At 42.9% G+C, this 13,374-nt stretch overlaps 1 protein-coding gene across 2 annotated transcripts in view; it reads right to left on the bottom strand.

Moving 5' to 3' along the window:
- Window positions 1–449: 449 nt before the first annotated feature.
- tenm1 (teneurin transmembrane protein 1) overlaps window positions 450–13,374 on the bottom strand; it is a 167,856-nt gene continuing 154,931 nt past the window's right edge. For both annotated transcript variants that reach the window (XM_071506672.1, XM_071506674.1), the window contains 9 exons: window positions 12,669–12,913; window positions 11,626–11,919; window positions 9,498–9,742; window positions 8,580–8,722; window positions 6,623–6,834; window positions 5,774–6,075; window positions 4,394–5,100; window positions 3,533–3,675; window positions 450–2,049 (listed from right to left, as the gene is read on the bottom strand). In XM_071506672.1, coding sequence (XP_071362773.1) covers window positions 1,294–2,049; window positions 3,533–3,675; window positions 4,394–5,100; window positions 5,774–6,075; window positions 6,623–6,834; window positions 8,580–8,722; window positions 9,498–9,742; window positions 11,626–11,919; window positions 12,669–12,913 — 3,047 coding nt within the window. In that variant the 3' untranslated portion in view covers window positions 450–1,293. The remainder of the gene's footprint in view (window positions 2,050–3,532; window positions 3,676–4,393; window positions 5,101–5,773; window positions 6,076–6,622; window positions 6,835–8,579; window positions 8,723–9,497; window positions 9,743–11,625; window positions 11,920–12,668; window positions 12,914–13,374) is intronic.

Here is a 13,374-nt window from a genome sequence, read left to right as displayed (position 1 = left end):
TGGTGGGGAGAGGCTTGGAAGTGGTTCACATGTAGTCTGATTGGCATTTCCTAATGAGAGGAGACAAGCTGTAGAGAACAGCACAGCCAACTCCAGGTCCTGCCCCTTCTGCACTCACCACCCACTCGCTGAGCCTCAGCTGTCACATTTCTTTTTCCCTTCCTCTGTGCTGGTTTTTTTTTCTCTCTCTCTCTCACTCTCTCTCTTCCTCTTCTTCTTCTCTTCTGACAGACGCAGGTTTTTCATGCATAGCTCAGTTTGAGCCATAATGATGGGTGATAATGACAGCACAGGATTTGAAAGTTACAAACTTCCAGAAACAAGAACAAAGAGCGCACAACAAATGTGTAGCGTGAAGGCGCCGAGACAGAGAAGACGCGTGAGGGAAGGAGCAGACACAGAGACACAGATATAATAAGGCACAATGCCTATGAAATCCCAGGGAGCAATCTGGTAATTCACACATAATAACTTTAATCAGCATTGTAACCCAATAAAGTCAGAATTTTTCAGCGAGAATATTTACTATAGCCATGTATAATTCTTTGCAAAAATGTAACTGTTTTTCTATTGATTAACAATACTGACACTTACTTATGAACAACAGAATTTCCAGTTGAGCACTTTTTTTCAGTGTGAAAGCACTGGCTATGTACATTCTTGATTTTAGTATACACACTCATACAAACTACTGTTGGAGCACACCAGAGGTGGAAAACCCCATGAGGTTTCCTTCTCTAAAGGGGAGTGTCAGAGTCGACAAGGCCTCTCTTACACAATATGTAAACGATAGTATTTCCGAGGTAAACCATGTAGGAACTCAAATGGCAACCGGAGAGCTCTTGATTTGAGTCATGAAGAGGATTATTCACTGGCAAATCCTAAAGTCTTCATCTCTACAGTTCAGTGAGTTTGAACAGTTTCAAAATGATGAACAGTGTTGAAACAGCAAATGACAGACAGACAGTCAGTCAATCAGTCAGTCGGTCAGTCAGTCAGTCAGTCAGTCAGTCAGTCCCAGGCCAGTTGGGATACAAAAAGCAAAGCCACAGCCAAACCACACTGCTTGTGCCACTGTTAGAAATTGGAGAAACTGGACGATAATAATAAAATACCATCATTTTGTCACAATTAAAGGCATTTGGAAATATTTTTTCCCCCAATCTCTCTTCTTGTTCTTCTTTGTCGTCGTCTTCTTCTTTTTTTGATACAGTATAGAAACAGTAGAACAAATCAGAGTAGAGTAGAAACAGGCAGTCTTTGGTGGGGTGGGGGGCTACTCGTGTGTCTCTGTTACCTGCCCCCCACCTCGCTCAGTGTCATGAAGTGGATGTTGGAGGGGCAGTCGGACAGCTCCGGCTGCTGCTCTATAGGCAGGGAGTAGTAGCCGTCGTAACCCTGAACCCGTCCTCCGGACAGTAGCTGCTGCTTCTCCGCCTCGCTCCACGCCCTGTTCCCTGCGTCCCCTAATTCCACCCTTTTCCTCTCCTTCTCCCACGCCCCCTCCACCGCTCTCTTCCTTGCATCCTCCCTCACCCGTGCCCTCTCCTCTTCCTCGTTACCGCCGTAGCGCACGCACAAGCACAGCGCCCCCTGCTGAAGAGTGATATCGGCGAATCGTCGAGTCCTGCCGTTCACCGTGGCGCTCATCTGAGACACGCTCACGTTCACACCGCTCTCTAGGACACGCCCACCGACTCCCAACCCCAGGGCAAGGTCTTCTTCGATTGGCCGGGACTGGAGAAAATGGTGGGTGTCGCAGCCGTGCACAGTGAAGCTCAGCCCGCTCAGGTGGACGGCACCATTCAAAATGGCTGCCACACGGCGGCTGTCCTCGCTGGCTACGCCGATGACTTCAGCACTGACTCGGCCATGGGATACAGCAAATCGGATGCTAGGGCCAAGAAGAGAGGGTCTGGAACCGAAGGGGGGAGGGCGTGTCGGTCTGTGGCAAGTGGAGCCCACAGGCTCTGAGACGAGGGGTAACCTCTCCAGAGAGATGAAACTCCTCAGCTGTCTCCGCAGCTCACACTGGATCCCCAAAACCACCTGAGAAAATAAAGACATACATAGAAGTGGTTAACAAAAAGTATTACAGAGGTTTAAATGGTAAAGTAACAGCCTCATATATGAAAGACACATTTTTAGAGCAGACATTTAGACTTGTAATAACAGGAAAACTATGACTCATACTTAAATGGAACAAATTCACAATAAATTTTAATTCTGTAATAAAAACATTGTTTAACTGTACTTTTATTGTGGTAGAATCATACTGTGTTGTTCATTAAAAAACCGTCCAAATTAATAAATCCAAGCAAATAGCATTAAGAAAATTTAATCAAGTTTTTGTATTTTATGCTAAAAGAGTCTTTTTTTATGCAACAGTTGAACACAGTTAATCACATTAAAGATGCTATATATAAGTCTTCTCTGTTGCAGAAACAGAGAAGGGACCTTTTTGATATTTGTAAAAGCCCCTTTTAAACAAAAATGTTCCTTTCAAGAATGGCAAGAATCATCTACCGACATGCTAATTAGCTTTCAAAGCTCCTCAGGCTGTGGTCACGCTCCTCCTACGTCATATGATAGACAGATGGTTCATCCAATCACCTGTCAAGTATTTTTTAAAAGCACCTGCCCTTTTCCAAATAGTTTCCAATGAAACCTTTCCAGATGGGTCTGAGAAACAAACCATCTGGCGCGTCAGGTTTTAATTGTAATCACTTATTTAAGATATTCAATTTAAAATTATATTAATTAATTATATTAAAGGGACAAAAGCAGCAAATGATTGAGCTAAATTACTTTAGTGACAATTATTAAAATTTTTTACCTATTTGTTAGTCAACCAATCATTTGTGCACTAATATTTATGATGGTAAACACTGTGAAAGTGGTGTTGATTTCAGCCATATTGCCGATATGAACGAACCAATAAAGCCACAAAACCATCAGAAATGGCAGTTAGAGAGTTGTCAAGCATCTGTGGAGGAGTGATGGCCTCCACCCATGTGAAGGCTTCAAAATTAAATAGATAAGTAATTATGAAACAAACAATTACATTGATAAATTGTGTAAAATATAAATGAATTAATAATTAAATAAAAAGTTTTTCTTTTGTCCCTTTTTCTTTTTCTGATTTTTTTCCAAATGACATTTGTAATCTCCCCTCCTCTTTCAGCCAGTCACACGCCCCCAGCCTCTTTTGAGCTAGCTCAACGTCTACCACCACATGTTGACAGCTAGCTAAATGACTAATGACTAATCACATCCAAAAACACACCTCTTACTAAGACACTGCACTGCTGAGTGGGATTAGTCTGTTACAACATGTGTACGCCCAAAGTTCAAAATCAGTCATCAAAATATTTAAATGCTCTATGGAGAGAGAGAAGAGATGGATAAAAGTAACAAATATATATGTGGCACGACACAACTAAACTATCAAAACATGGACGCAAGGGTAGAACTTGGAAAGAGTCTTGTTAATGCGGCTGACTGGGGTTTATAGTGCTTTTTTAAAGCTCACCTTGCTGGAGTCCCAGTCCTGGGTCTTGGTCTGGGTCTTCATCAGTTCGTATGTTTGTTCCATTCTGCTCACCTCAGGCTTTGGGAAGCCTGGCACAACATTATGAAGCTGGAAACCAAATAGCTGCAGCCAGCTACCGATGTCTGGAAATGAAAACACACACATACAGACAGAGAGAAAATTGCACAGAGGGAGAAAGTTAGAATATAATGTGTATATTGTGAGGTAAACAAAAAGTCATAAGGCCAGAGAAACAACACCTTGTACCGGAAATCACACAATATTTGAGCATGATACGCAGCGGAGATAGGTCGGCTGGTGTTTCTCTCACAAACAGATTCCCTCTGTAATAAACAATACTGCTGCAGGAAAACGTGACAGACCAAATGAATGTTCCATTAACCAGAAGGACATACGCCCCCGGCAACATCCTATATTCATCCTCCTACTCTCCTATTCCATCTCTTTCCCTTGCTTGAGTTTCTATTTTGTCTCTCGGGGAAACAGTATGTTCTTGACAGACAGAGGGAACAAAACATAACAGCCTGTGTTAAAAAACAAGATGATCACAGGCATGGCTGTCCTTTCTGTTGCCAGTATTTTCTGTCTGTCACATCTTTTCTCTCTATATCACAGCTCACCTGTGGTTAACTGTGGGTCCCGTTCACTCGCTCTTTATGCCAGATGTCTCTTGTGTAGGTGTGTTTGTGTGGGAGTTGGTGCTGCTGAGAGAAATGTCTGCCTGTATCTGTGCGAGAGCTGCAGTGTGGCAGCTTGTGTGCGTCAGTCAGTGATTCGTTGGTGGTGTTGGACAGTGAATGAGGGTGTGTGCGTATGTGTGTGTGCATGTGTGAATCTCACCTGTAGTAAACTGCGTCACCTCCTCCACCCTCCCCACTGGGCAGTTGTTTTTGAAGGCGTACAAGTTAAACGGCTTCGGTTCCTTGCCCAGCTCGCTCCACAGTTCATGATTCGGTGAAGTCCATCGCCCGGCTAGTGTGTCATAATCCCTCCTGCCCAAATGTACCAGCCGTGTTAGAGGATCATACAAGCCTCCGTGGAAGCCGATGACAAGCTGGAAGTCAGGGTTGGTGTCCTGATAGACCTCTCCATAGGGGGTGTAGAGGATCTCTTTGACCAATCGCCCCTTGCTAGAGAAAACTGCCCTCGGACTCCCCACACTGTCGCAGGCGACGTAGTACTCCTCTCCACTGCTCAGCTCCATCGCAATGAGATGGCCCTGGAGGTCGTAGTACAGCGACGTGATCAAATTGCTGCTGTGGTTGTACAAGTGGCTGACCCTGGTGGGGTGTGACAGGTCAGCATAAAAGAACTGCAGCTGCTCTCCCTGGCCGCTCTTGGTGGCCACACGTCGACCCAGCCCGTCATAGCGGTACCACACGGTGTGCTCCGTCACTCGGTTGAAGACACGGGTCAGCAGGCCGTTGGAGTTGTAGTCGAAGAGGTCATTTGCTCGCTGGCGTAGAAAGCCATCATCATCCACGCTGTACTGTAACTCGCCAAGGTGTGTGATGCGGTCTCTTTGGTCGTAACGCAGCGGCGTCAGCCTAGAATTATACCAAACAGGTGTGTAATACTGCTGTGCTCTTATAAAACTTTGTCTAACATTAATTAATATCGACCAGACCAACATGCTTCCAATAATAATGCTAACATGCTAACAGTTAGCATGTAAAACGTTTATCCATTCACAATTTAGTGTAGCATGTTAGCATAATAACATTTGCTTGTTAGCACTAAACACCAAGTACAACTGAGGCCGATGTTTTCTAAGTACTTAATCTTAACCAAAGTATGGAACAGATTAAATATCTGACCTGATGATTGTACTGATTAATTTGAGTTATTACAATTCATCCTGAGGGGAACATGAATAACTGAATGAATTCAATTTAATAGCAACCCTGACCACAACCATCCAATAGTTGTTGAGACATTTCACTCAAAACCACAACTGTCTACTCAGTGAAGATTTTGACCCGGTGGTGTCAGTGATGTTAAGTCAGTGATGTTAGGTCACTAAAGTTCAGTGGGGTTTGGTGGCTGAGGACCGTGAATGTCTGTACAACGTTTCAATCCATCCGGCAGTTGTTGAGCTATTGGACCAAATTGGCGACATGACTGGCCAACTGACCAGCACAGCTAAAAACAGGATAATAACACGTGATGTTTTGACTCATTACATACTGTAAAATGTAAAGCTAGTAGATGCTAACATACCTAGCGCTGGTCCCATGGCTGAGTAGGTTGATGTTCCCGTTGAGGTCGTAGCTGTAGCGCCACTGAGGCCGCTCATTGACCGAGGCACTCTGCAGCTGGCTGTCTGCGTCGTACTCGTAGGCGTAGCGGGTCACGTTGCTGTCCACGCCCACCCTGATGTCACAGGTGGTGGTGCGTCCTGCTGAGTCATACTGGATGGTCATCCAGTAGGCGATGGATTTAAGGATCTCATACTGGACCTCCACCACCTGGCCGTAGGAGTTAAATACTTTGGTGTGCTTCATCAGATGGGTGGTGATCACCTAGAAGACCACAGACAACATGGGTTGGCCATGTACGCACCTGAACACACAAACACACACACCTAAAATCACGCTGCAGTGCTTCATGCCCCATTATAACTGGATGTTTTTAGGCAGTATTTATTGATTTTTTTTTAGCCACTTGAGAGCAGCAAAACAAGCCTGGTACTAAAACCAACACCTTATAAAGTTGATTACACATCCAGCAGCATTTCATTTGGAGTCCAGTTTTTGGAAAGCCAACAAATCTAAATTCAATATCCATTTTCATTTTAACTTATCTGTTAGGTTCTCCACCAACTTCTGAGGAAAATATTTGAGTGTTTAACTGCTTAAAATGCTTTCAGTTGCTAACTTTGTCTGTCTGCTGTTGGCCAAAGTGCACAGTGGCTTCATCAAACCACAGAGGACTGACTGCCTGTTGTGGCTGGAAACAAGATTGATGAGAGTGGTGAGAGCAACGTCAAAGCCACAGAGATTAAAGGCTAGACTGCTAAAGGCAATACAATTCATGCAGTTCCATAATTTATGTGAGCACTTTGCCTACCTGGTTGAGGTCATAGAAAATGACGCTAAACTTTCCAAACTGCTCAACCCGCCCTGATACGTCCACGTAACGGTACAGATCTATGGGCAGAGGTGTCTCATTGATGACAGCCTGCATGCTCGTCACTCTGAAGTTGTTGTAGCTGTAGTCAAACCTGGCGTTGACCAAACCTTCCTCACTGAAGCGGAAGATCTGCCGGCTTGTCAACGGACCTGTGTAGAGTGTGAAAAATTCAGTGATATTGAAATTTGGATTGCACACAGTAGCATTTGTGTGGAACTACACACACAACTCACATCAAGACACACAGCAGTCACAGTTGGCCATCACACTACCCATACAAGCCTGCCTAATTAATTCAAATCAAGGACTAATTCAACATCATTAACACAGACACACACAGCGCAATCCATTCAATCTTAACTATCCCCACACCTCTATGGCATTTCCAGTGGTGACCTTTAATATGGAGAGATAATGAAATCTAAAGACAATAGCCATGATGGGCCAATGTGCTCCTTAATGTCAGAACATCAACGTTAACAACACCATTCATCACCTCTGCTGCTAGCTACTAAAGCTCATCCTCCATTCGGAAAAAGACCTGCTAATGAAACACCATTATGATGCTATTTGAGATGACTCTGATTGCAGTTAAAATGAAAAAGTGTCTAGCTTTGGAGACTGTAGAGAGCTGGATCAGCATTACATTTGCTATTTTTATTTTCTGCGAAATGTTGATTCTAAACCTGCGCTAATGGGAAAATGGCAAAAGCAGTGAGAGTGAGGTGGAGGCTTTCCTGCAGCCCTAGGGAACTTGCAGTCTGTTTGTCTCGCTTCTCTAGCTGTCACTTTCCCAAGCTGTCATCTTTCCCTCTGTTTTTTCTGTTCCTTTTCTCCCTCGCTATATCCCCGTCTTCCCTTTTTTTTCTTTTTGGTCCCTTACTTTTCCTTGTCTCATCTCAAGGGACAATTACCACTATCTCTCCTCTCTCCAAGGCTCCGTTTGTTCTGCTGAAATGAGATCAGTTAAAGGAAGGTGAGAGTCTATTCACCGTGAGGGCAAACCGATAAACACACACACACACACACACACACACACACACACACACACACACACAGACACACACAGCTGTGCCTCACAGATTAGTGACACCTGATCATGGCGAGCCAATCACAAAGCCATGTGAAGTGAACCAGCAGCAGAAATGAGAGTGCTCTCAACCACCCTGGAAAGATTCTGTAACTTGAGGGAATTGGTGAACTGTATTAACAGTGACGGTATCGTGACATAACAGCTGAAGGGGTCCGCTTGATGGCCATGCCCTCACTGGGTAATACTGGAATTTATGAACTGCAACGTCTTTCGAACTAATTTTCTGAATCAGAACTGGAACAGTTGTCACATTATTATGGATATAATTGATTTCCTGTCCCCCATAGACATACATGAGTGCAAACATGCACGCAGAGGAGGGCTCACATGCACACAAGCAACATAGATGTAGTATACCCACACATAGCCAACCACATATGAGCTTACATTTATATATACACTTATTTACTTTGATCAAGCGGCATGGTCGCGGAGGTGGGGAAGAGACAGCGAGGCTCAGAGCCCAGGGGGTGGTCTCGTATTTACTGCTGTGGTTGACCACAGTCTCTTCCAGTTGAACATGTGCAGACCGATTCACACTTCTAACTGTGGCTGTGTTAGACTCAGCATTAAGTAAAACAGCGCTAAGACTGACTCAAAGGCAAACTGCAGAGTTTTATTACTCAAGAAATCTGGCTCAAGATGTATGATCGTGCATTTGTCACTGTTCAGATGCTTTGAGTTGTGCCACAGGTTTTAAATGAGCCACTTAAAGATGACTTATTGGACACTGTCATTATTTTAAATTTGTGGCTGTTGGTCCTGTTAGTGGATGTGGTGTGAATGCATGTGTATATGTACCTGTTTGTCTGTATCGTATGGAGCTTATGAAGCCATTGTGGGTGAGATGAATGGTCTTGACGGTTCCAGAGGCCTCGTCATAAGTGAAGGTCACCAGAGTAGAGTCATAAACCACCTCGGAGAGCCGTGCTGCTGGTGTATACCTTGAAAAACAGAGTAAAAAAAATAGAAATTAACTATTAGAAAACATAGACGACTTGTGGACTAGATGATAAATTAGTTAGCTGTGTCAGAAGAGTATAATAAAATGGTAAAACATACAGTAAAATATATATTTGAACTTCAGTATGAGTAAACATGCTTTACCTCATGAATAATACAAAGATGCCTTGGGCCGTTAAGGAACAAGTTGCATCATCCTTCAATATTTCATCAAAATCAGACTGGCTGCTGTGGCAGTTATGGCCTTTCACATCTTGAAAATGGGGCCGTTTATTATAGTGTCCCCATCAAGCCAATGAGTATTAAAAATGTTAAATGCCAGAACAGTGCCCGAATCAGTCCTCCAGCTTTCATCAAAATCAGATCAGTGGTGTCTGACATAGTATGATGATAAAAAATTTGACCTTTAATCATTCTCCCCCATTAGCCCAATCAGTGTAATTTGTAAGGACAGCTGTGTGTGTGTGTGTGTGTGTGCGTGTGTGTGTGTGTGTGTGTGTGTGTGTGTGGCATGTTTTGGTGTCAGCTAGACTTGGTCCTAATAGGGCTTTTAAATTTCTGAGATTAGCCTTTAATTAAAGCACCTTCATCAAGCCAATCAGTGTTATGTTTTTATATGCCTGACTGTCGTGCCAAGATGCTTAATGCCTCCAGGATTCATCAGAATCAACCTAGTGGTGGCTGCGATGTCACCCCTTCCACACAGCCAGCCATAAAACCGCCAGCCAGTAATATTTCTGTGATCATGTGTCATACCTGTAGATGACACTACGCCCTGTTCCCAAGTACTGAGTCCTCCTCAGCCGCCCATCGAGGGTGTAGTCCTGCATGAAGGAGGCTTGGCTGTCAGGAGGGGTGTAAATGTTCCTGTAGTAACCAACGGACAGGAGAGACTGCAGGGTGTGTTTCACCATGCTGGGCATCGTCACGGCAACCAGACGGTCCGTTTGGTCGTATTCAAATACGTAGCGCCGCTGGCTATGCAGGAGCAGCATAATGGACTAAAAGAACACAGCAGAGTTAGATTACTGAGCTTCTCCCCTCTGTCTGGAGTATTTTTTTATTTCAATGTCATTTGGTGAAAACTTTTTTATCACCAAAATAGATGAGCAGAGGCAACCTTGGTTTTAACTTGAGGTTTTGACATTTTTATTTTTCTCAGACAAGCTTTGGAAATCTGTGTCTGCAGTACTGTGGCTACTGGAACAGTCTGAGCTGAGGTAAAACAATGTTGTGCAGAAATTTAATGGTAAGGTATAATATTAATTTATTAATAATACATGCAGGTATAATTCATTTCTGGATGGTTCTGTAATATAAGCTCATTTACACTCTCTCTGAGACCAAAACCTGATACTAAATATATTTCAGGCTGAATATAATTTCATTAAATATTTCAATTAATTTCAAGTACGGAAATTATAACCTCTGGTAGCTTTCAGCTTTGTCACACATTTAAATGAACGTAGCCATCTTTGTGTGTTTCATATGAAGGTATTTTTGGTGCAAAACACCTGAGCACCTGTGACAGTGGATTTAGTGGTTGTATACAAAGGTCACACATATTTACCAGTAAATTTGAGGTCACAGAGAAAAATTTCACACCAGATTTCAAACTAGATCATAACAGATTACTAGATAGATTTTTTTTTCTCTCCCACAAATACAACCAAACACTTCCACTTTCTCAAATTCTTCACTGCAGGTGCACAAATCCCGTTTACAGATCACAGATTAAGAAACTTGTACACTCACATTTTTGCTACAGTTGCTGCAGTGAAAGTGGTGCAAAACACATTCACACACCCGCATCAAATAATGTGAAAAATGTGACAAAATTTGTACATCTGAAAATCAAAATGTGGATTCTTGCAATGAGAGTTGGACATCTGTAAACCATTTTCTCAGAAATACTTTTTTTTTGTTGGATATTTTTATAGCACAAACACAAGTCAATAACTACCACTGCTTCAATCTTCTTTTATGAGTCTCAAATGGCAAGTTCTGCTCACTCTGACTTTTACGCCAAATATCTCAGAGAAATGTGGAGCAAAAGTGATTTTACCTGTTACACCTGAAGCCACGCCCACCTCACATGTAAGGCTGCATTGGCTGCTGGATCAACGTCGCTACCATGTTGGATTTGTCATAACTTTCAGTAAACCGGACTGCACTACATAAAGACCATCCATCTCTAAAAAAATCACACTGTGTCGTGTGTATTGTGCGTCACTGTATTTCTAACCATTTTGACATGTTGAGTGTACTTTAAACCCCACTTTCAGGAAGTGGGCTGGTCTCCTTTCTTTCCACCACTCTGAAACTCTAGCTGCAGAGCCCTGAAACTTTTTTTGAGTTACGTCATCCATCAGAAGAAACATCATGTCTGCTTTGCTCTCAAAGCTGTGTTATTATTGTGTAGTCATGTAGCTATAAGTCGATTTAAAAAGTCTGTACAATAACTGAACCTAAAAAAGAAAAAAAAAAGAAAAAAAAAGAAAAACCTTGAACTTCACTCTGCAAAGTGAATTTCATAGTTTGGTAAAATGAATGGAAAGCAATGGATGCCTCAAAGGGAGAAAAAAAAATATTTAAAAAAATGGTTGGCAGTACAGTACTGTAAATTATTCTGATGGGCTTTTCATTTGTTACTTTCATTTCCCACAACAGAAGTACATTTCATACTTTTAGTGTTAGTTTTGGTTTCATATACTGCATCAACCTGTGAAGCAGCAAACAAAGAAGAGCAGATGCGTTAGATTTCTTCTAACAGCCAGTCACAAAAAAACAGAAATGAAGCTATCAAACAAATCTCAGCGTGATACAGTCAGAACATGTGTATCACATCCCACCTGAACAAGTTTTCTGTAAGTGCAGCTCTTACTCTGTCTGCGTATGTGTAGCTCCAGATCTTGCCATTGACCCAGGCTCTGGACACCACCCTGTCGCTCTCGTACTCCAGCCGTTCAGACCACTCTCCGCGGTGAATGGCCGACAACAACCCTCCACCAGAATAGCTGATATTTACTTCAGTGTATTTGCTACTGGGAGACCACACCACAGGTCGGCCCAGCAGGTCATACTGGATATGGAGGGTGAACTTCCTGTGGTCATCATAGATCTTCCCTACTCTGGTGCTCTGATCAAAGTCTATGGACAGCAGGTTCCTGTTATGTGCCTGGAAAGAAAAACAGTAAAATGTCAGCTAGTGGGAGTAGAACAAACTAAAACTGCTTTCTCATCACTATAAATTCTGAATAAGGCCACAGACATGCAAGTATAAATGAAGCGGCATGTCTGCGACTGAAAGAGATTTCATTAGTTTAGATCAATTAACTGTGACATTTAGAGGTCTGCATAAAAACAATAAAGTGCCTGGTGAACAAGTGAGGAACCGAGTCCTGAGGATGGCTAATTCATTAGCATACATCAGATAAAATGCTCTATTCTTATGAAAAATTCTGTTTGTGTTGTAGACTGTGCAGAGGAAAAAGAGCGGAGGTGTTGCAGTTGGCGTTTGATTTGTGGAAAGTACAGCTAGTGGTGATGTCATTAATCACTCAAAACATCTTACGTGCCGTGTAAAAGCAGGCCATGGCACTGTTCCAGCTCACAACAAACGTCAAGATCCACTGAAAAGATGTGGGTACATGTGACATTTCTTTGTCACTTTTAATGGAGTGTTTAAAGGTCAGATTGCACAAGTTTGGCTTAACACAGGATGCCTCTAAGATGTGGCTGCGGTGATGTAACTTGACCTATTCACACAGGTTTGCATGATATTTAGCTGGATGTTGGGAGTTTTACTGGTTCCATTGTAGATTCTGTTTCTAATGCATAATGTTTGTGTAGTACTCCATTTAGAGGACGGGATTTTCTATATTATCTGTGTCAACTGAAGAATATATTGGTGTTTTAATGTTTTACCCTCAGCCTGCGTTCATAAGTGCTGTAGTTAGTCTTGCTCTGCTCCTTCCTCTGCCTCCACTCTATCAAGCTGGGGGCGTGGTCTCCTGGCAGGCTGATGTTACAGCGGCTGGCCGTGGGACTGACTCCACCGCCAATGCCTCCTGGGAGGAGGGGCTCGGTGCTGAGTGACAGCTCCATCCCACTCGCCAGCGACACAAGGAACGACCCATCAGCGCTCACTCTGTATGAACTCTGAGCGTGGTCTGGGGGTCGATCAAATATCATGAGAGGGTCACACACACATGCAGAGAACAAACACAAAGGCAAACAAAACCACACGCACACACAAGGAAGCAAATATGCAGCAACAGATGAACAAAGTGTGAAAAAACATCAGTCAGTGTCTCTCAAAAAACAGCCTTGAGATAAATGAATGAGAGAGAGCAGTAGACTACATGAATTCAGTGAATACATGTCTGGGTTTTTATATGTGTGTTTTGTTTGAATTAACTGCCTAAATCTCTGTGCTGAGTGTGGTTTCTATTAACATTTTCTCTGCAACATTGGCCCTGTACTGTATCTGCAATTGTATCTTTAGAAAAATTTAATCTTTTCAAAAAGAGAGCCAGAGAGAATGAGAAAGAGAGAGAGACAGCTGGGCAGACAGAAAGATAGAGCAATAAAAAGAGGAAGAGAGAGCAAGACAAAGCAAGAGAGAAAGTAG

This window comes from Trachinotus anak, unplaced genomic scaffold (genome assembly GCF_046630095.1).
Source record: "Trachinotus anak isolate AG129_WGS33_773 ecotype Australia unplaced genomic scaffold, CSIRO_AGI_Tana_v1 ptg000021l, whole genome shotgun sequence".
Lineage (NCBI taxonomy): Eukaryota > Metazoa > Chordata > Actinopteri > Carangiformes > Carangidae > Trachinotus > Trachinotus anak.
This window is presented reverse-complemented; position numbering and strand designations above follow the sequence as displayed.